Consider the following 24,097-nt stretch of genomic DNA (forward strand, 5'->3'; position numbering starts at 1 on the left):
ATCCCGGAAAGTGGCTAGCATTTCGTGCCATATCTGGGAGCTGCGAGGAACTTAGCGTCAGTCCCTTGTAGCAGATCAAGCTGTCGCTCGTCGCAGATTTTTTTTTCGTTTCATTATGCTAAATGCATTCACGTGTCGAGCTTCTTTATCTCACTTCACGTTATTATTCGCCAGCAATAAGCCCGCCTTTTCATCGTTCTTGCGAACTTTTACTTCTGTGAGAGGGCGTGACATTTTAGCTGTAGAAGAGCTGAACTTGCGGTATTAGTTTCTGGTGTGATAGCTTTCTCTCCGAGTCGTTTTAAAAAGAATTCAGCTGTCGTTCGCACCAATCTTGGAGCTTTCTATAGTCATTTAAACCGCCCGTGTTTGCGGCGTCTTCCTTCAAACGTATCTTTTTGGCAAAAAGAGTCGTTCTCTTCTAGTCTTTCAGAAAATTTAATTCCCGACTGCTCTTAAGAAATAGCGCATAACTATGAAAAAATTTAAATGCGTATCTTCATAAGTAAAAACACTGTTTCGTAGATTCACAAAGCTTTTTTGTTCGCAATGATTTTTGCAATTAACCCTGTATGTAGCCGTCGAACGTTTCTTCTTAATAGCTTAATAGTTAATTTAATATATCGGACTCGCGGAAATACTTTTGTGGTACGACGGCACTAGTGGAAAGAGGCGGGTGGCAAACCATTGCCATCAAAATGCGCCTGCATCGGCATGACCCTATTGGCCCATGTAAGTCACGTGGTTGGTTTGCCCCGTGATGGAATCACTGGGGCTCGAATTAGCGTCGATTCCTGAAGGAGCTGTAAGAGGGCAGTAGTTTCTTGCAGGGAAGACCACTGCTACGAATGTATCGGTCGCTTCTCAATGGTCACTTCAATGGGCGGCGTAATCAATAGCTGCGAGAAGCATTCTATGTACTGATCGTAGAAAAATTTTGCTGCTTGCCTGTTATACGCGCTCACTTTGTACCGCCAGCTGCGAGTCTCCTGCGTTTCACCGCTAGTGGGGCCATTCCTTTCACCTTATGTTGTCTTACATATGCCTACAGAATGCCTCCTTACTCATTATAATTTTATTGATGACCTAACACGGCTATTAGTGTCAATAAAAACATACACATTGTACGTAGGCTGATCCTTTTTAAATTCTATGACATCTATAAGTTTTCCTGTGGCAGATATCGTAATTCTTGTCCTTGAGTTGGATTATTCGAAGAGGTGGACATTACAAGCACGGTAAATTGAAACACATGTTCAACTAAGTAACAAAATTCCCTAATTAAGTTCGTAATTAATTACTGTACGACACCCACTGAAATTTACGAAATGTAGCCGGTAAATTACACGGCGTCTCCACTTGAAATTAATTTACAGCATGACACTATTACTTAGGGCGCAGGGCATTCCCGTTGCCACATCCTAAATTAAGTAGGCCGCAGGCGGTTACATTAAGGCTTCTGCAGACACGGACATACCCTAACCCGGTCATCATGAATAAAATTAATCCGGACTGCGGGGTTTCAGTCTATTGTAGTAAGTGTGGGGGTTTGCTCGATTTACAACACATGCTGTGGCGCTGCTTGGCGTTGGCCGGTGATGGTTCTCGAGGTGAACAGTGGTGGCAACGAATGCTGCACAGTGAAGTGCTGGCGGACCAACTCAGGGCTATCCAGAGGGCCCGTGTGATGGCAGAGGGGCTCGGCCTCTCTGTACCGACGTGGGAGCGGCCCGCATCAGTCCCAGACTGATCCCTCAGGACCTAAATAAAGTTCTTCATACCATACCATACCAGTGCCGAGATGTTATTTCCCAAAGTGTGGGGCGAAATAGATAGGCGTTCCACTTAATCTTGTGCTTCAAAGCATAAATGAGCGTTTTGTTAAAGAATTGAGTGGAAAAACAGTGTGTTTTTTACGGCAACTTTGATGGAGCATCTCTCCAAACTGGCGTCATTCTTTAAATTCATTCAATGTGGATACGCCTTGCAAACGCACCGGCTATAATTCGTAAACTGCAATATATGCCGTAAAGTAAATAATTCAAAATACAATTTGTGGATACTTGTAAACCATTTGAATTTGTGTTTTAATTTCTCTTGCAAGTAATGTCCACTTCTCTGAACAATCCAGCTCAAGGAACACAATTATGTTACCTGCAACGGACCATTTCTAAACATCCCATGATACGTAAAAGTGATAACCCGGTGTGTAGTTGTTCTGACGCCGAAATGACTATGCCATTTACTAAAATATATCAGACAAATAAAGGCCTTATACGTAAATGTCGCCAGATGACGCGCTAAATTTTCAAACACCAGCCGTGGTTGCTCAGTGGCTATGGCGTTAGGCTGCTGAGCACGAGGTCGCGGGATCGAATCCCGGCCACGACGGCCGCATTTCGATGGGGGCGAGATGCGAACACATCAGTGTACGTAGATTTAGGTTCGCGTTAAAGAACCCCAGGTGGTCGAAACATCCGGAGTCCTCCGCTATGGCGTGCCTCATAATCAGGAAATGGTTTTGACACCTAAAACCCCATAATTTGTTACATCTTCGAAAAAAAAAAGAGAGGGAGGGAACATCACCTGCTGAGGCAGTTAAAGATCCCTCCAACTCGTCAAAGACAGAATTCACGAATACGGCGGTCAAAGAGAGATTTCACAGCTGTCTCCTGCGCATGCACGTCACCACGGTTGCGACGACGGTCAAAATCGCAATGTTACAGGTCTCGGCCCTAAACGAAGCGATCCCACGAGAGAAGAACAGCCTCACTAATTTGGGCCGCGATTAGCTGACTCAGGCACAAGAGCTTTTCTCGCGCTGCACGGTTTTGGAGAGAAGATGTGCATACACAGTGCGCAGGCATTCGCACCGCGTATCTCTCAGCCCCCGCCCCAAAAACAAGCTGGGCGAACGATTGTGCAGTGAAAGCGCGGTCGTGTGCTTTTATGCATCGCGTTAATCTAAAGAGCGAAGACGGGAAACGCGGCGGCGAGAGTGAAGAAAGAGGTGCAGCCGGTTGGGCGGACATGCACCACTGCCGCCACCGTCACGTACGGCAAACGATGAGCGCGGCAACGACAAGGCCCACCCGCCATGCGCCGACAGAGCCACTCCGTTTATTGCCCGCACTCCTCCCTCTGGGCGGGTCCTCCAAAAAAGAAAAAAAAAAGAAATAGTGCCAACGCTTCACCTCAGAAAACAGTGCCCGCGCTCTTTACCGAGGAGTGGCTGAACCGAAACCGAGACCTGCAGAGGGTGGGCTGAGACTCGCTGTGTACGGCTGCGGTTCTCTCCTTTTCGTACGCCCTTGTGTGCTTGTTTGTGCATAGATGTAGGCGTGCATTGAGACCTGTACCGAACGTGCTTCTACAGTATAGACGTATAGCGTGTGACTTCTCGCAAGCGACAGCGCTGCCGAACACGGCCCGTGGTCATTAACCCATTTAGGGAAATTAGCCCGGACAGTGTTTGTACGGCAGCCACCGGCGTTTGTTTCGCCTGCTCTCCGCGCAAACGTCCATCTCTTGCCGGCGATGTGCGCTGGCGCTGTTCGTGACGTGACTGCGTCGCGCGCGGTTGCCGTCGAAATTGTGGGCAGTGTAGACATACGGGTCCATCCTTCCGTCAAACAACCGCAGTACGTGAGCTCGAGCTGGGACGCACGGTGTGAACAGGGTAGCGCTCTGTAGATGTCAGGTGGTTCAAACATGCAAGCGAAATGTAAAACCTCAATCTACGCTAAGGAAATAATACGTAGAAATAAATTCGAGTCAGATGGTATGACTTAATTTTTTGCTGCGTGTTGCACATGTAGAGAAATGAAATATTTAATGCGGTGTTTTTCATAACATTTGTTCAAAAGTAAAGATAGGGAAAATGAGACACTCAAGAGGGTCTCAAAATATACATACAAATTTATCCGAAGATGTCGTTTTGAGAAGAAAATCACAAAATCTATGTGCGGCACGTAAATATATTCAAATGTTTCTCCCCGTCAAAAACATCTCCTACAACCGTTGCATCAATCTATACACTTCATGCGGTGGTTAAGTGGCGTCAACATACATTGATCAACAATTTTGTGATAATTTGATTTAAGCACCGGTGGGTCCTTATTTTTTTACTTCGTCCCTGGTTTTTCCCCCTTTTTGTGACACACTAAAATATATTTCACCATTGTTGTCATTCCGGAAGTTTTTATTTTGCAGTATTAGCTTAGCGGTAGCGTAATAAACAGGGCCAAGTACGTACAACAGGGGTAGTATAATGCATGAATTCGGTTATTTCGATTCTATATATATATATTCACTTATAATAGATTCCGATGAGTGACCGATTCTAGCGATTGTGGGGACGTTTTTTTGTGCAGGCCAATGGTGAAGGGTAAAAAAGAAGGGAAATGCAAAACGCGACCTCAGAGATTTTATCACTAAGCTGCTCTCACCCAGATCGTTTCATCATTGGCCAGTATTTCGGTGGTTCTTCCGTAAGTAAAGTTGATTTTAATACAAATCCTAGCTTTAAATGTTTTACATATATTTACATGTATGTGTTCATGCAGGTGAAAGAAAAGTCACAGTGACGTTCCATAGAAGGAAGAACTTCCTCTTTTCCTCAAAGCATAAAAAGATTGAGGACCTTATGAGGTGGATAGCACGAAAATATCCGCTAATTCAAGCGAAATTTGCTGAAGATTCTCTCGAGTTCAATTGATGTCTTTGTTGGAATAAAATTAATTTCCGCAGAGACACTTAAGAGTGCTGACGCGTGGGAATGCGAAAGCATTATAGTCCCTTTGGTGAAATGTTTCTCCGCGCGTTCCTTCTCCGCGCAAGCCATCGCATGCGTCCTAACTGCGTCTCGGTAAGGCCAAATCAAAATGCGCCAAGCATTTCAACCTGCTCGCTCGCCCGCGAAGTCTTCTTAACTCGAACGACCGCTCCGTGACGTAGAATAAGACATCTATTGCTTTTACAGCGAAGTTGTTTATGTGGACCCTGTGCCGCCGTTGTCGGACTTCGCTAAAGGATGCCACGGGACCTAGCGGGAGAGGAAAAGACGAGCTCAACAAGGGGAAAGGGGTTGGAGTGAGCCCTTTCCCCCTATGAGAATGCTATCTTATACAAGCCTTGTCTTATACGCGAATCTTATACGGTTGTCACACGGTGCATTTTCGGCGGTCGAGGCAGATCAATTCATCGACAGTTGTTCCACCCTGCCGCGAAAGAAACAAATGTTATGCTGGCGGTTTGCGGCCAACGAACAGCGCCCAGCGGTTGAGACGCGATGCCAGGACTGCGTGTCTGCCGGCACTCCTTGCGCCAGCAAGAAGTGCCGTCACTCACTGTCACACGGCGCGTTTTCATTGATCGAGGCAGAGCGGCATCGAATTTATCGACGACTGATTCGCGCCAGCAAGAAGTGCCGGCACCCGCGTCAATTGCCAAACTAATCAAGCCAATCGTCAAAATGATTGCAGCGCGCGCATCTGCAGTGGTGGGCCTTGCCCTCAATATACGGAGCTTTGGATTAGTGGTTCCGCACATTCCACCACAGCTACAACTATGGGAAGGCCACGAGTAGTGCTTACCCCTGAGAAAGAAGCTGTCTACCGCGAGCATCAGCGAGAGTTGGCTCGTGAACGGGCTCGTCATCGTAGGGCCGACCCCGAGCTGCGCGCCAGCGATGTCTGATTCCACGACAGATATACCACACACACACACACACAAAAAGCGCTCCTAAAGCATGCGCACCACGCGAAGCACGCAAAAGGGAAAATGAGGTGAAAGAATGGTGAAACAAGGATTTGCAATATAGACTATTTACAAAGTTGGACTTGCATGGTGTGACACTCGGTGCAACTAGCACAGGGATCGCTGTTTGACCATCTTCTCGGACTGGACGGGGCGACGACTTTTTGTTTTATACACTCATTTTATACGCTCATGACGTGACGCCCCCTCCTCCCCATTGGCTGCGCCATCACGTACCGAATGACGCACGCACTAGGTAACACACTTCGACGTGACATGTGCAATGACGCAAGCATTGGGTATACATTTAGTCAACAAGAACCGTGGAGCCGCCGTGGCGTCGGGGTAGCGCGGTCGTCGCGCGTCCCGGAGGGTGGGGCTTGATTTCCATCTTGATCGAAATTGACCAACTTTTCTTTTCGAACTCATTGTTTCACTTTGTTTACAGGAACCACCCAGAGAAAATGGACAATCCGAGCATTTTTGACGTGTTTATACTCTTTGCACCATCGGCAATTTTTGGTACCATCTTTCGGCCAGGCTGACTATACCGACGGATTTTTAACGCAATAGGGCATATAATGTTTTCGCATAAATTTAAGAAGGCTCAGTTTCGTCCCAAAGGGCGCCCCGCACACGCGCACGGCCGCAACCGCGCGCGGCTGTGCAAAGCAAGCACTTGTTGGCGCAGTCAAAGCCGCCCCTCCCCCTCCCTCGCTGCCTCCTCGCTTTCCTCCATATAGGCACGCCAGATTGAGCCGCGATCGTCAGTTTTCTTTGCACCTGGTTGCGAAATTCGCAGTTGCTGCCGGAGCACAACGCCGCCCTTCCTTCCAGCCATCCCCCCACGGCCTTTCGCGCGACGGAAGACGGCGCGTTTGCTCCCCGCTTTCTTCCTTCGCGCGCACCAGATTGAACCGCGATCGTCGGCTTCCCTCGCGTGATTTCACTCGCACACGCAGCATACGACGCGCGGCCACGGTGTTATCGCCCTTGGACCTTATATAGGACATCACGACGACGCCAACGGCGACGGCAAGGACATGCCTGGAGTGTCCATATAATTGCTATCGCCAATATAAGAAACATCTAAACGACCACGCATGGGAAAATTGTGTAATTATGACATTCACGTTTATTAGAGTGACAAGTATACATTAATGAGGAATCAAATATCTATACAAGAAGAGGGCGTGCTTCGAGGTTTGAAGTAATGACGTCGCCGAACATGTACCTATATTCTCTGTAGGTCTAACTTAGCCTCGCCAAATCGTTTCGGAAGGAAACAATTCACGCATAGAAATTCGCATTTTCACCTTGTGGCGAAGCACTGAAAGCGACAGCAATGTCTGGTGTCGTACTGCAGGCTTCTCAGGAAGCTGCCGGGATGAGGAACACCGCCAACGGCGTCGCAAACGTCGCACCTCGATGGTGCACGAAATGAGACCGAAGGAAAACCATCTGCGTTCCTTAGCGCCCAAGGAAAGAATTAGATAGATTTATACCTTGACGTTCAGCTGAGACCAGTGTATGAAAGACGGTGTGGTTTGCACTCCGCTGCTCAACAGGGATGTTAAAGTGTGTACCCACAGCGCTCATGCCAGCAGCAGAAGCCAGAACGCTTTCAGGTAGAGACGATTGAGCGCAACACGATCGTGCATCGAGTTTGCAGCCAAACGCACTGCGCTACTCTGGAGATATTCCAATTGTACACGCGCAGGGCGCTCCTGTACGCATGAATACTGTAAAAGCACGACAAAGTCCAACGACGACGGCGCAAACAAACTTCAAGTGTCCTTATAATTCCTATCGCAACAAAACAATTGTGACACTCATAACCACTATTGTTTGGCTGACGGCCTTGACAGTATACTATAATTCCGTTCCATTCCGTTCCATTCAGGCTTCGTTCATACTAGGATAGTTGGATGTTTTTTTACTGTAATTGTGCGCAGCTGTCTTTGATATAGGCTCAGTATTGAATGAAACAAGTTTTAATCTTTAGAAACGAACACGCTGTGGTATACGGCTGCTAATGCGTTGTATTAGATTATTTTTCTTTTTGTTGCTCTTTTCGAATTTTATTATTTTCAAGCCGTCGCGAGGAGCCTCACGTGCATGCTCGTGCGAGCGAGTGCGGTTGGTGCGCAGCGAAGCATGGATGAAACGCCCAGCGATGCACAGAGTGAATGCGCAGAGTGGTAACTTTTTTTGACCGAACTCCTTGAGTAGCCTCCACGGCGTTCACTGCTATGTGTTGAACGGAATATAAACAACCACGCTTTTACGACGCTTCCAAGTTACACGCTTCTTTAACGGTATGCCATGAACCGCGTCACAGTAGTCATCATAGAGTCCTATTTTAATAAAATAACATTTCATTTGGTTTGTTATTCATTTGAGTAATGTCAGAAAAAGAGATCTCATCGTCGTCAACAACTCTAATGAACAGCTACATTTCTTGAAAAGACGCCTTATTAGGCAGCACCACGCGCATTTCGTTAAACGTAAAGTCAGTGTAAACGTAGAAGGAAGGCGTGCATTTTATGGTATGCGGCCCGCGCTAAATAGAAGCGTAAGTGATGAAGCGTGAAATGGGTCAGGTTGCTGAAGCAAATCAATGACAGGGAAGTAAATGGGAGAAAATACCATTTGCACGAATACGCCCGTGACGGCGAGCTTCTGGCGGCGGGCTCGCTGGTAATAAAATTGCCGTGGTTGAGCGCGGTTAAACCCAGTTTGTCGAGCGATTGCAGGCTTTTGTTTGAATTTGGAAAGAACGAGGCCATTGCTTTGCAGAGATTCCACGCGCAAACGTAACTAGCCAGCTCTTCAAATCGGCGGTGTTGTCAACGCCGTGGTGCTCGCTGGACATGTTCGTGGTGTCCATACGCTTGCACGTAACCAGTGTTCATGAAGTGAAACGTCACTGTAATTTTTTGTAGCAGCAATTACCGCATCTACAATTGCGCCTCAAGAGAACACAAAGACGCTCCTATGGCGCCGTTAAAGTCCCAAGATATTTTTCAGAACAGCTAGGAACTTTAGAGGCTGTCGAGGCTCTCGGCGCGAACGCGCAGTGAATGAATGGATGGATGCTGTGAGCGTCTCCTTTGTAACAGGGTGGTGGAATGCGCCACCAAGCTCTCGTTATCATATTGCCTAATGTCCTATGTTAAAAAAAAAAGAGACGGAAAAAAAGAACGCACGACAAATTCCCAGAACCAAACTTCCTGAACCCATATTGGGAACTTTGTTTTTGCACGTCTTTTTCTTTGTACGCCTTTTCTGTACTTTTCTTCCACCTATCTTTCAATTGCCTCTTACTAATCTCTATTGCGGACATATGTTTACTGTCCCCTTGATCTCGCTGATCGCAAGGACTTCAAGGAGGCCAGAGGTGCCTAAATCGACCGCTGGGCTTCACATTCTAATAAAACATGCTTCACCGTTTCCCTAGCTCTATCGCAGCAAGTACATGCTTCTTCCTTCTCGTATATCGCTTTGTAAGCGCGTGTTCTAAGGCATACTGATCTCGCTTCGAAAAGTAATGAGCTTCCCTTTGAGTTATCAATTTTTTTTTTCCTGATTTCGTTATTTCCTCTTAAGTAGTTACTCATAGCAGGTTTCTTTTCTATTGCGGCCACCCATGACATTATTTCAGCCTCTCTGACTTTCCGGTCGACGTTCTTTGTTACTGTGTTGCCTACCCTACAGGACGCATACTTGCTGGTAAGCTTCCTAGATCTTTTCCTCCACTGTGAATCAATGTTTTACCTGTAAAAGTACCTGAAAACTCTTCCAGCCGATTTAATTTCTTCCATATTCCTCAGTCGTTCTTCACAACCAATATTACGGTGAGCTTCCCTCATTTCAAAACTTGTCCAGCCCATATCACCCTGCACAGTGTCATTTTTAGTCTTCCCGTGAGCGCCCAGTGCGAGACGTCCCACTGGTCTTTGGTTGCCATCGAGTCCTGCTTCTACCCCTGGGGCCCTATAAGGTAAAAATATATTCCAATCCGTTTTTATTCCAATTTCCTGACGTCAAACTTATGCAACCACCGACGAACGCATCGGGTGGTAACCCAATCGCGTGGCTCGTTTCTTAAGCATACCGAGCATATGTGATCCCCTTTCATAGCGATAGGAATTATACACCGACGCTCATGGCGCGCTTTCGTCATTGTCGTCATTGCCGCCCTGCTGTGATGGTACCGACGGCGGATGTGTGGCTCACGCACGAGGGGTTAGAAGGTCTCCAGCGGCGTGCCACAGACACATAGTTAGTTTGACAAAAAAAAATGACGAAGCAAAGTGCACGCACCGCCAACGTCTGCCCAATTGGCTGAGCCAGGGCAGGATTGCACCTTCCGCTGCTGGCTTGAGTGTTGTGAGCAGAAACAGTGACGTACCTGCTGTACGACTGTGTACAGTGTCCTGAGCGGAAATTAGACGGCAAAGTTCAAGCTATACCAACCAACGTTATACTACGAAGTCGACGGTCTTCCATTAGTCTCGTGCATCGCCGAGTTGCGACATCTACAATGCCGTTCGCGGCACTCCTCATCGTACCAGTGCCAGCACGCTGTTTACGCTGCACAACAAATGTTGCCCAACGTGCTGCACCGCGATAACATGTGGCCACCGGTTATTTCGGAACACTATGCTAGAGCAACGCTAAACCTTTCTATCACTTTCATTGCTTTATTCTTCAACCCGTGGCCACAAGCGAAGGCCATCACTTACAGACAGTTGCAGACTAGGACATACATCACACCAACAACACTAAGCAGGATCAATCCTGACCTTCCTACTGAATGCCCACACTGCGGCCACGAATACAACAACTTCGAACACATGCTCTGGCTGCGCCCTGCCAACGCGAGCACGGACTTTCCCGACCAGCCTTCCTGGGACTCAGCGCTTAGAAGCACAGAGCTCATCGCTCAGCTCAAGACTGTCCAGAGGGCCCGGACCGTCGCCGAAGGACTCTGTCTACCGGCCCCGACCTGGGTGGAGCCGCCGGCTTGATTTTCTTTCCCCTCAGGGCCTAAATAAATTTCTAACTCACTCACTCTTCAAGCGAAACAGCCAAGTGTGATGCCGATAGAGAATGCACGGATAGGAGCGCAAAAAACGCCTTTGGTGCCACCGTTGCCGTTGCTAGCACCGTTATCAAGTTGTATCGCTCGACAGCGCATGCGCGGTACGTTCCCGCACGTCAGGTTAGATGGTATTCAAAGACGCGGAGTGCGTTTGACCGTAAAAGAATTCAATGACGATTGAGCGGCAAATTCAAGAATAAAAAATGCGTGAGAATTATGTCCCGCCCCATTGAGAGCCCGGATCTATGACGTAAACCACGTTTGCTCACCACAGTGCTAAGTGCAGCAATGAGGCAGGTTCAGAGAAGGCAACCGGCAGCTGCACTATATATATATATATATATATATATATATATATATATATATATATATATATACATACATACGGGATGTTTCAACGGACACTTTCCAAAATCTTTAAAGGTTGCCCTGTGGCAGATATCACAATTGTACTTCATGAGCTGGTCTACTTGAAGCGGCGGACAGTACTTGCACAAAAATTTGAGATGCAAAATTGACTAGTTAAAAAATTCACTAACTAAGTTTTAACTAATTCCATTATGCCCCATATTGCAAATTACAAATTCTAGCCGTGGAGTTCGCAAGGCGCATCCATTTGGAACGAATTTCCAATATGACACCACTTTCGAGATATAAATTCCGGAACATTGCGGAGAAATGCATTGGCGTTCCAGTTCATTTGTTAACAAATGTCGTTTCATGCACTGAAGCACACAAGTAACTGGAACGCCAATGCCAATGGATCGCGAGCTGCTGGGCACGACATCTAATGGTAGCTCTTGGGCACGTTTGGGCCCGGCAGCTACCGTTAGACGTCGCTGGCTGGCTCCTGAGGGCCACGGAGGCCGCCGTTCCCGCGCTCTACACAAGGGTGGCGCCGACTGTACTGTTTCAAGAGTCAAAGCGAAACGCTAGACCTTGCTATCGCTGCCAGTACATCGCCCTTCGGGCGAAACTGCCAAATTACAAGAAAATTAACCCTCAAGTATTTGAGGAGTCTAACGTTGCGCTCCGGCACCATGTAAAAGACAGCTTTTACACGGTGTGATTATAAACCCAATCTGAAGCGCATATGAGTCGCGAAGCTTCAAAGGGCCTGCAGGAGCAGCTGTCGGCTCTCCCACACATTCCTGCAAAGGTTGTGCATTCTGAAAGAGGAGCCTTCCACTCGACCGATCTATGTCGCTATGAACTTGTAGGCAGCTATTTCAGAAAGGAGCGCCGCCGAAGTTGATTAGGGGGTCTGTTGGCTTAACTAAGACGTGATACATGCTGCGAGTGGGGCTAAAAGGGCTGCAAACGAGAGCGCTGCTATCTTATAATGGACAAGCCTTGAATCAGCGTTCAACATCGCGCACTTCCGTGTGCTCGTGCGCAACAAATCCTACAGCTTCTATACTGATGCTTCCTGTAAGTGCGTATTTTGGAGTTACAAATATTTGTTTACATAATATTTCCGTGCGCATCTATTGAGCATGCCGCCATTGCAAATTAGGCTCATAGGAGTGTGGAACGTGGTGTATAAAGGTTGTGAAGGGCATTAATAATATCGTGAGGTGTTCCTACGAGAGAGAAGTTTCATAGATTTGTCTACTGGCGCCGCAGTAACAACGCAGTTTTCTGCAATAGAGTCTTTCATATACAAGAGCGTACACTGCACAGTCGAGAAAGTAAGCCTGTTTGCGAAGGCAACCGCTAAGTGACGCAGTTCTTATCAAGGAAAAAGCATTGGTGACAACGCCCCTGACGTCAAATTCCCAAACACCAAGAAGCCTATGTTGGTAAACTGCTTTTATATTACTTAATTTGCCCTTGTTTCCTTTTCCCTCATGAATTGCAATAATGCCACGATAGTTGAGTTTTCCGTGCTGTTCACGTGCAAAACGCACAGAACTGTGGCAGAATTCCCAAGTTTTCTCATTTGTATGTCGATCCATCGATTGGCTACCTTCACTAATAATAGCCCAGCGTCCGTATGGGCTGGAATATGCTGTTACGAAATGTTTTAGCATACGAACGTTTTTGTGAATATGGACCATCTCCGTGTCAGTTCGTGCCATCTCAGAGCTGATATTGTACGATACAGGTTAAAAAGTGCGTCCGTTACGCTCTGTAGTTGAACCAGCGACCTTGCACTCACAGAAGAATGTTGTAACTGCTATAGCCATTGCGGAGCGCGCAAGTCAACTTGCAAGTGACAAAGAGCGCATTGTCCCACTACTGCTTTATAGTTTTTATAAAGCTGCTGTTAAGAAAAGAAAAGCATGAAATCTTCATCTGAGAAAATGCTCAAATGAAAACACACATTGATATTAGGCAGGCTAGTTTATTAGAACGTCTGCAGCCGACAAAACTTCTTTGTCATATACCACTGTGAACTAAACAAAGAATACGTGTGGCACGTTCCCAATATAATGAAAACAAACTAAATCTTTCCTGGGGACTCTTCACAGAAACATTACATTTCTCTGCAGTCGGTTAAGCAATTTCTTAGCGAGCTTATTTGTGAGTTTCACGTAAATTTCAATAAGAAAATCATAATTCGCCCCTTGCTGAAGCCCCTTATAGCATTATCTTCGCCTTACACCAAGTTGTCCGAAAGCGTTTTGACCGGGTATGCCCGTTTCAAAAGCTTATGTTCTCTTTGGAAGATGAACGTGAACTGAACACTGTTATTCAGTTGCTTTGTTCTGATTGATAGGTATAACTTCTTTTGCAGAACATTTATTTAGCTGCGCTTGAATTTTAAATGAGCCCGTATTCCCTTAAAGGAACCGTTGCAAAAAAAAAAAAAATCCTGCGAGAAGAGAATCAACCCGTCAATATTGAATCGCGCTTGAATGACAACGAATAAGGTGCGGAAAGCCTGCTAACGTGGCAATACTATGGCCTACCCGTGAAGCTTGGGGAAGAGAACTACGGGGAAAAGAAAGAAAAGAACGCATCGTTTAAGCAAAAACATGATAGGTAGCGATTGTGGAAAGAAGAAAGAAGTGGAAGTTTCTCCGTGGTGGAAAGAAGAAAGAAGGGAGAAAATAGCACATTTTAGAGCTATTGAAAACGCACGGCGCGTCTTCTGAATAGGCGCACAATCGAAGAATGTGTCCTGCAATATAGCACTGCATTTATTATGATTGTCCTGTTTTGCTACGCCGGTACGTTCTTTGTAAGTAGTGCCGACGGCCTATCGGCATGCACGCTGGGATGAAGAAGGTTGGGCAGAAGAATGCCTGTACCCCTATTCTGCCAACTTTGTCTGCTAAGCTACTCTCACTGGGCTCAACTAAATTCGCTTCCTGTGGTTGAATAGTATCCTCGTCTGTTCGTCCCCTTCCTTATCCACACCTATTTAAAAAAATCTGTTTCGCCTGTTTAGTTTCTTGTATCGGTAAGACATTAAAGAAATATCTGACTCTTGATGCTCTTTCCAAATAATAGGCGTAGTTACGTGCACAAAGAGAGCCGAGAATGAAAAGAATTAAGGCCCGCGCCTTTCCGGAAAGACGGCGTTGTACTTTCTGCTACCAATTTCTTCCTAATCGATGACATAGAGAACATGGGTCTGCTGTTCACTTCTATTCCCACAATACCTGAATTATAAGGTTGCCACGCCAGCGTTGTTTAGTGAGCCCAGTGGCGAGGGTTGAACTACTGGCGCTCGTGTAACTAGACCGCAGCTTCAGCAAAAATGACAAAGAACCTAAAGTGGATAGTCTTTATAAAAGAGGGCTTTTAATGCAAACTTGCCCTCAATTAGCATATACTGGCCGTACCATGACAACGTAACTGCGGGATTTTATACATCAGTTAAAGCGTATTATGCATTATTTAGATTACTTCAGAGGCGTTCATCAATGCCACTATTGTTTCACGCCTCGTACAGGGTTCTCTCCCCAACTTGGCATAGCCTAAAGCAAAAAAATATATAAATAAATACATAAAAAATAAATCCAACGCACATCTTGGAACATATGTGGTTTGATGAAGCAGTTAATAAATCAAATACTATATTTGTCCATTTCGTTACAGTGTCACTGGTGTAAAGGTAATTGGAGCTTGCGTAATAGAGGACGGAGTCATTGCACTTCGAAGAATGGCTCTATGCTTATGTTTGCAATTGTAGACCTCCCTTCTGAAAAAATTAGATGGTGTAGTCTTGTAAAAAGAACGAAAGCGTATGCGTATAGAGTGGGTCTTGTCCGTAGTATGGCCACAATGACTAGCGTATGGATGTGTGATTACCGAAGGTCCCTACGTGCTTAAAGGGACACTAAAGAAAAATATTAGGACAAATAGATAGATTATTCACCTAAAAGTCTATCATCCTTTTCTGCATGCCAATATATTATTCCTTTGCGTAGAAAATTGTCGCCGAAGGTCCCACTGCCGCTCCCCAACTTGAATGGCCCACGCCAAAATGGACGAGTTCAGGCACTCTCCACGTGACATTTTTATATGACACTGTCAATGAATAAGCCAGTGCTGATGTCAAGTGAGAGGTACCATAATTGACAACAAGGGGCGCCAGTCCAATTTCTCCTTTTTGTCATGTTATCGCTTAAAAAACTGCGTTCTCCCTATTAATTATGAATTTGTTATTACAGAAGCCTAATCTTTCTATCTAGCTCAACTTAGTACTTTCCTTTAATCATCAGCCATTTTTATTGTGCACTGCACGATGAACGCCTCTTCCAACGATCTCCATTTATCCCTGCCTTGCGCTAGCTGATTTCAACGTGCTCCTGCGAATTTCCTAATTTCGCCAACCCACCTAATTTTCTGCCATCCTTAATTGCACGTCTGTTCCCTTGGCACCCGTTCTGTAACTATAATGGTCGACTAGTTATCTACCCACGCATTACATGGCCCACGCAGCTCCATTTTTTGACATTTTAAATGTTAATGTCAACTAGAATATCGGCTATCCCCATTCGCTCTCCATTCCCATCCACACCGTTCTCTTCCCGCCCTTAATGTCACGCCTAACATTTTTCGTTCCATCACTCTTTGCGGGGTTCTTAACTTGTTCCCAAGCTTCTTTCTTAAAGAGCGTAGGTTAGGGCGTGTTGGTATTCCATAACTGAGGTTTTTAGCGCACGAAAAGGGACGAGAGACAGAGGCAAGACTGTGTTCACGTCTTGCCTCTGTCTCTCGTCCCTTTTCATGTGCTAAAAACCTCAGTTCTTTCTTACCCTTCACGTTTCTGCCCCCTATGTTAGCCCCGGTAAGATACAATGATTGCAGACGGTTCTTTTCAAATAATTTCCTTTAGTACTTATTTTAGATATACAGCGGCATCGGTCTTTTCCTGCTCGCTTTCTTCACAAACTGATTCGGCACCTGTTCGAAGTTATCTGTGGCAGCGTCTGAGAGAACGATATCAATCAGGTAAGTTACCGTTTCTAACTGCAGTACCACTCCGTCGCGTTACGAAAACAGAAATCGAAAGAGCCAGAATGGGGCAGTGACGGTGGCACTATGAAAGCGTGACACTATCCACACAGTGTAAAAGAGAGATCGATTTGTTGGCATTCGCTGTCTTTCTATGGTAGTGGAAAGTGCGCAACGAATAAGTAATGAGTGGAGCGAATTGCTTGTCATACATAGGCTTACTAGATGTGCGAAACATTTGCTCACCAATTAAACCGCTTCAATCTCATGATCGGAACGTTTAATTTTCGTGCACGTTTGTATTTGCCGGACTCTTACAAACTCAAACGATAAACAAGCGTAAAAACTAAGATACGCTACAAACTAATGAACTGCGGCCGGACTGGCAAAAGGGTTTATATTGGCAACACGGCGGCTAAAATGCGACCCAGGGGCCAAGTCCGCAAAACTTTTTATTCGTAAGTGCCCTTTGCCAAGGACCATTCACATTCAATAATTATACGCGCAGCATCCCGTTAGGGTGGCATCCACTCTTACGAACAGTCGTAGCGTAAGAACTCCTCGTGAATAGAGGTGCTGATTCCCTGCCAGTAGTGCAGCACACAAAGAGCAGTGTAGAAGAGGCGCTGCAGGAAACATAACTGGCTGCCTCAGCATGGAGTCGGTGTGGCGACAACGTCGCAGCACAGCAGCTTTGTGGCAGGGATACTTGCTGTTTATATGGCGTGTGGTGCTGCTGTTCTTGATAAAATGCACGGAGATCATCAGCTTCACCTTAGTGAATAGCGTTTGAGCAAAAAAATGGTGTCATTGGGAAAAGCAAAGCAATCGTGTCCAACGCTCCAAAGTCAATGCGAACGTTTCCAGGTCTCTTCCCTCTGGCGAGGGAAGATTTGCTTTAGCAATTAATTTGGCAAAAGCATGCATTTGGTTTAGAAATACGCTCTACTGTACGGAATTTCCTTTCTTGGCTGCGCGATGCGGCAGAAACACTAAAGCAGCAGCTAGGCCACTACAAGAAGTTACAAGGAAGATACTCCCTCAGCAATCGCCAATTACAATGTCACGATATGTATCCACAGCACGCTAAGGAGCATACAGAGGATGTGCGACACGCGAGCTGCGCGCGGAAGCGTGCTCTTGTGGAAGCGATCGAGGGCTGCGGAGAGGCGCAAAACCAGTGAAGCGATGGAGCGTTTCAGAGTTGCGCTTTCTTTTTTTTTCCTTATCGCGAGCTTTCGTTACGTCCCCATTGTTTATGGCGTGTCTTGGCATCAGCTTCTCACAAATTCTCAGCGACAATGCTGCTTTCCCCCTTTCCTTTTATATTTTCGTCGTGCTTCTCCATTTAAAACCGCAACCTTTTGTTTCCCCGCTCTTATCGCATGTTTTAGCTACTGCACATGTGGTATGTGCGCACACTCGGTGACGCCCGCAGAACCCCTTCCCCCCCACACACACGCATGCACGCCCGATCAGCCACTTTGCTATGATGTGAAAAGCATAAAAAAGAAAGGTTCATGGTTCTTATATATACATATATATATATATATATATATATATATATATATATATATATATATATATATATATATATATATATATATATATATATGTGTGTGTGTGTGTGTGTGTATATATATATATATATATATATATATATATATATATATTCATTTTCGGCGCTTGCAGGGAGGTCGATGAGTGACTCACGTCTGCGCCTTGAAGAGCCACGTTGAAACGAACATTTTAGGGCGATTATTGAACATTGGAGCCAGAAGTATGGCTCCGTAGAGTGGGATGGGTGGATTCAAAAAGAAAATGAAGACGAAGCTTCCTTTCAGTCGGAGGTTTGGTGTTCTTTATTTCTTGCATTAAAAGTTTTATGCTATTTGCTACAACTAAAAGCGTGGGGCGTCACTGAGGCTCCCTGGTCAAATATAGTGCATTTGGGTGATTGGCAAGCGTAGTCACTTACGAAGCGACGTAAAAGAAACTCTGACTATTCAAAATACACCCTTGCCTGAACTTCGTTTGTCAAGAAACATGGCACGCCTGATCAAGTAAATATTCTTTTGAAACGAAGTCTTCACAACGACTACTGGTTTTCTTGTAAATATGTCCTGCGTTTATATTTGCTCACTTACAGCAAGTAAAACAAAATCTTGCTACGAACCTTGGCGGACCGCAGATTGAAACCACCTCGCCCTTTTTTTCAGCTATAGGCAACCCGGCGGTGGTACTGTTCTCACATTATAATACTATAAACACCATCTAAACACGACCCTGGTACCAAGAAAGCCGAAGTAATCGTATAAATATCACTAAAGTTAAGGGCGAACGGACTAAAGGCCAGCGTTCGAGGGCCAGCCTGCAGTCATGTTTGTGATCGCTGTTATAAAGAGCGGCATTTACGTGAGTGACGTTTTGGGAACACGTGAATAAGGGCCAAATTCACAAAGCTTTCCGGTCGTAAACGTTTTTTTTTCTGCCATTCGCCGGCAGCTTTCGCTAATGATATACCAAATGTTATCCTGGGCTGGCATCTTTTCTTGCGAACAGTTCTCTTTTTGTGATTACTGGGCCAGATCAGCAACATTGGTGTGATTGGCTAAACACTATGCGCTTGATGCACCGTTCTTCGCAGCTTGTAAATTGCTTCTCAAAGGTTCTCAGATGTGCCGGGATATGGACAAACCAGCCCACAGACTACAAAGAGTTAACATATTGCCAATAAGTCCCATAGGCCACTTACGCAGCTTATTTGGAAAGAAGGCGCGCACACATTATTTTAACTATAGTACATGCAGGTGCAGTAAACAGAAAAAAAAACAGGGAAAGAAAGAGAAAGAAAGGAAGAATCTTCTGGATACGGGTGTTTGTATTAAAGCGAACGCGTCATATTTCTCATGCCCATGATAGCACATGTCACGTCTACATTAAAAAAAATAAAATAAAAATAAAACAGCAGCGTCAGGCTTCAAGCATGGTATCGAAGATCGTTAAGCACACACTGAATAATGGAGAAGTAATTCACATCGTGTTCAGAAGCAATAATACTACAAGTTCAGTAATTTGACAAGAACGTCTAGTGCTCCGAACTTTCCTGCATGAGATTTTCAGGACCCATAGTGGCGAAAGTTCTCTTACACCCCAGCCCTTCGCGACTATCGGCTATTGCCGGACTACCTTAGGGTTTTCACACTGCTCGCTATCACAAGTGTTGGGAAGGGCCATCCAAATGCTGGCGATGACAAAATGATTTGATGCAAGGGAAACCGCTATGCGTTGTTTTGCCTTTAAGGGTATCGACAATTAATTAAATGTCTGAAAATATCCCGAAAGAAGTTTGAATTGCAGAGTGACTCCTGACAACTGCACACAAACCATCTAACCGCAGCTTGGTGCTCTGTATATGTATGTATTGGTAATGGTGCGACCAGAAATAATGGAATTTAATTGTAGTTTTATTGACAGCAAATTTTCAGAGTCCTTGTTAAATGAACCAACTATACAGGCACGTTTTTTAGAGAATAACACGTCTTGCTTCTCAGAGACAAGATTAATTTCACCCAAGAGCTGTGCTACTAAAAAAAATAAAAGCAATAAAAATGAATACGTCATCACTCTGCGTGGGTGATGTCAGATACAATAAATTAAGGAGGCCAGAAGACCGTTACAAAGAGCGTTGCTAAACCGTAAGAGCTTTCTTTGAACTCCCAGGGACGTTTCTTATCTCATTCAAAATGCCTTACAGGAGGCCCACAAAAACATATACTAATAAAAACAAAACTATCACGATCATAATGAGTGCGGTACGGCACAGAAAAGGCAACGTCTTTAAGGCGCCGTTTGCTCCAGAGACCAATTATATCGCCCATTCTCTATGTAGCTCTGCACTATTTTCCACTTTCGCTTTTTTCTTCTCTTCTTCGCGATACTTTGTCTTTGCGTAAACCGGCTTCAAGTAATTCTTACGCCTCTTGAGCAGATTTCATCCTTGAGTGCTTATATTTTTACCAGTGTGAGACGTCGAAGACTAAAAGCACATGGCTTGTATTATTTCCGTTTGCGTCACCACTGAGACCTTTTTTTGCATTTTGCTCGTGCCGGAGAGTTAAACGTGGTCTGGGAGCGCGAGCCATATATTCTCACCAGGAAACGCATTAGGCACTCTGCGTAAGATCTTACTCTTGCCCAATCTTTTCCTTCTTTTTTCGCACTTCGCTGGCGAATGCATGTGAACACGCACTTTGCGGGAAGTTTAGACTGGAAATTTTGAAAATTTTGCCATTTGTCCAGTGCGCTAACTCACTCAGACGGTGCTTGGTTTGTGAGAATGGTTGAATATGAAAGACAGCAGAATAACATAAAATGTTGTAGTTAGCTTGGAGAACAAGGAAATTTGAAGTCCTTTTTTGTTAGTTACAATCATGCGAAGAAAACAGGCAATCAAGCCAAAAAAGCATAGGGGAAATTAAATGTTTCGTTCAGTTGGAATATAAAATCACGTTAACGGGAATAAAAGCAAATGAAAAGAGAACTTTCCGCACAAACACCAAGAAAAGTGGATGGGAAGATGGCTGCCGCAGCAGCAGCTTATTTGGTAATGCATGCACAGAAAGTGCCGTGCGGAAGGCGTGGGTTTGGTTCCAACCTGCTGCAACTTCTCTTTTCGTCCACTTTTACCTTCTCATTATTATTGTGTATTGCAGTTAAAACTTAAGAGTTAATAATTTCTCCTGTGGACGGACGGAAAAAACTTTATTGAGAAAAGCACCTGCGAGGTTGCAATTCCACGCTCAGGCCATCCGGGCATTTGTTGCGGTGAGGCGTAGCCTTTTCACCGCTGCCCGAGCCAGCTGGATTGCCCATATATAGTTGGTCGTGTAGATCCGAGCTAGTCAGAGCGCTTGGTCATCGCTCCTCGAGAAGGTTCGGTTCTATGTTGCCCTCTACGTATATTGCTCTGATCTCTGTGCATTTTCATATGTGTGCCATGTCTGCGTTTTCGTGCTCGCAGAGCGTGCAGCTCGCGTCTGGATATTATCTGGAATTTACTCTGTTTAAGTGTGCTGGGTTTCGGAATGTTCTGGTTTGCAACCTACTCCAGTCTGTTTCTTGAGACCTGTCGAGTTGTTTGTGTGGTTGTGGGTATGCTTCTCTTTGTTTCGTATAGTGTGCCAGTATGTCTTGGTACGGGACCAGTCTGTCCTTGTCCTATCGCTGCTTCGTCGTTGTCGCCTCCTTCGTGTTCTCCACTGCCTTCGCCGCACTCCTCCCCCTCTCCGCGGGGGGTGCGGGCTGCTGGGCCCTCACTGTCCGAGCCGTGGTGGGTTAGTTCTCGCGCGGCTCGGTGGGCCTTGTCGTTGAGGTTGGGAGGGGCATTCTGTAGTTGCTTCTCCCATATGTACCGGGATCCACTTGAAGTACTTGGGTGCGATTTTGCCGTTCTTGAAGTCTTCTGCCCTGTGGTTCAGGATTTTCGCCTCCTTGGTAGAGACCCACGCCTTTGTGAAGTTGCTAATGACAGTTTTGGAGTTGCTGATTATTGTCCTGTCTTGTTGCCGACCTTTGATTACAGCCAATGCGATTGTCATTTCTTCCGCTGCCTCCGACAATTTGGTCCTTACGGAGTCTGCAGTCACGGTCTGTCCTCTCGTGTCTGCTATCGCCATTGCGAAGAGAGAGGCACCCTCGTCACCGCTGACACCACCATTATCGTCCCGGTTTCGGGGGTACCGGGCGGCGTCTACGAAGAGCACCCCCTTCCACGTGGCGTGTTTTTTGAGGATCGTTTTCGAGCGGCATTGTCCTCGCTCGACATTGTTCACGGTGTGCATGTTCTTCGGGATGTTTTTCGTGTTTATTTTCGCTTGGACGTCAGGGTGAATCTGCGTCTTGGGGCGCTTCATTAGTTAGTAGTTTATGCCGATTTTTTCCATGATTTCTCCGTCCGCTTTGGTCCCGGAGAGTCTTTCGAGTTGCGCTATCCTTTGTGCTTCGCGATTTGGTCGAGCGCGTTTTGTAGCCCGAGTTGTCGTAGCTTTTCATTTCTTGTGTATTGCGGGAGACCCAGTTCTTTTCTGTACGATTTTCTAATGAGCGCATCGACCTTGTCTTTCTCAGTCTCGTTCTAGTGATTCTGGTTGTCGAATGCCGCCACGTACGCGACGTGGCTGATCGTGAAGGCCTCGACGAGCCTCACGACGGTTCTCTCTTTGATGCCCTTATGCTTTCTCTGGCGTCATTGCCTGTTTTCTTCGCATAAGTGCTGTGATGATTTCAGAAAATCTAAAGGACGTTTAACATAAGTGCAATCGGAGAAAGAAAAAAAGAGAACAGATAAGGAACGTACATGGAAATACTCGTGTACGGCTGCAATAGCATGGAAGTCGCGAAAAGATTTAATTTTCGCGCGGCTTTTCTCACCGACTAAATATTTATGTGTGGCATGTCGCGGCATCTCAACGATTTATTTGGCGTATGTTTCAATTTCAGACAGGACACGTTGGTTGCGATACGAAAAAAGAATGCTTTAAATATCGCCGTGCTCCTAAAACTCTTGCAGTTGAAAGTATTTTTTTCTCAGCAATTAAATGAAACATTATTTTCGGTGGCTTATATAGTGTTTAAACCTGAACTATATTGTAAGAATATGGTTCCGCTCTTGTAGAGTGAGTTAAGAAATTTAGAGGCTTCTATCAAAAACATTTTTTTAAGCCAGGGCCAAGGAGGCAGTGAAGGCCACAGGGTTGCTGGAATGAGGAGACCTCCCACCGAGAGTAGAACCGGGGCTTACCCCGGGATACTGTTTTAAAAATAAAAGTTTATTCCTCGGCTTTAAGACCTTTGTCGAAAAAAGCAATGTTAAAATTCATCAAAAAAGTTATTACCGCATAATTCCTAAGACCAGCTGGCATGCAAGAGTTATGTTGGACATATAATTATCCACGGGCGGCCTGACAATGGTAACGAACGCTAAAGCTTCGAGAAGCCGGTTCCTGAATTCCGAAACATAAAGGAAAAAGAAAACATTCAAACAGAGGAGCAGCAGTTGACGCTTCAAGTTCAGCAAATTCTAGCCATTTCTGCGCTTCCCTTAAGAGGGCACCTCTTCGTTTCGCCTGAGCTGGAGCCCGGCTGATATTACGCATAGCGTCCCCTTAAATAATGCTGACTGCGAGAGCGGGTGTCAAACCCGGCGCGAGTCGAATCCGGTCACGGAGCGCGGACAACCCCACACGCCCCGCCCGGGCTAGGGCGCAGCAATGAGCTCGGCTTGAGCCCCGTTTCCGCGACAAGCCGTTATTTTTTACTTGCGTCGGTGCGCCATGCCACATCCAACATCGGCCGCCCGATTCCGCTATCTGGTCTCACTCCCTCCGAGCGGCAGCCTTACCGGGTGTTCCCGCGCGGTCCCCGTCCATTAGTCACGAACGGATGCAACGGCAACGCATGGCGTTCGAGGCACCCACCCTCCTATAAACGCATCGCGCGCGTTTCCACGCGTTGACGCAGACGAAGTTTTCAGCTTTGCGTCTGCTCGCACAGAACTAGAACAGTGGAGCCAAGGCTTTTCTTTTCTTTATGAGTTTCTCTGAGAATCATTTAGAGAAAGCTCTGCTTCGAATCTACAGCTCAATTTCTGTAGTCTTATCTTCCGAACGCTTCGCTTGGAAAGGTAGTGTTTGGAGTGGTTGCCCACAAATCTTTGGCACGTCAACGGCGGTTTCATCCGATCTTGTTGGATCATGATCACTGTAGCGAACCATCGAAATTTATGGACAGGACGTGTGTCACGTAGCCTCCTGTAATGTA

General features: G+C 45.9%; 1 protein-coding gene across 1 annotated transcript in view; it reads right to left on the bottom strand.

Moving 5' to 3' along the window:
* LOC142583472 (acetylcholinesterase-1-like) overlaps window positions 1-22,119 on the bottom strand; it is a 37,626-nt gene extending 15,507 nt beyond the window's left edge. Inside the window, exon 1 of the mRNA XM_075693960.1 lies at window positions 21,691-22,119. Coding sequence (XP_075550075.1) covers window positions 21,691-22,119 — 429 coding nt within the window. The remainder of the gene's footprint in view (window positions 1-21,690) is intronic.
* Window positions 22,120-24,097: the final 1,978 nt, after the last annotated feature.

This window comes from Dermacentor variabilis, chromosome 5 (genome assembly GCF_050947875.1).
Source record: "Dermacentor variabilis isolate Ectoservices chromosome 5, ASM5094787v1, whole genome shotgun sequence".
NCBI classification, from domain to species: domain Eukaryota; kingdom Metazoa; phylum Arthropoda; class Arachnida; order Ixodida; family Ixodidae; genus Dermacentor; species Dermacentor variabilis.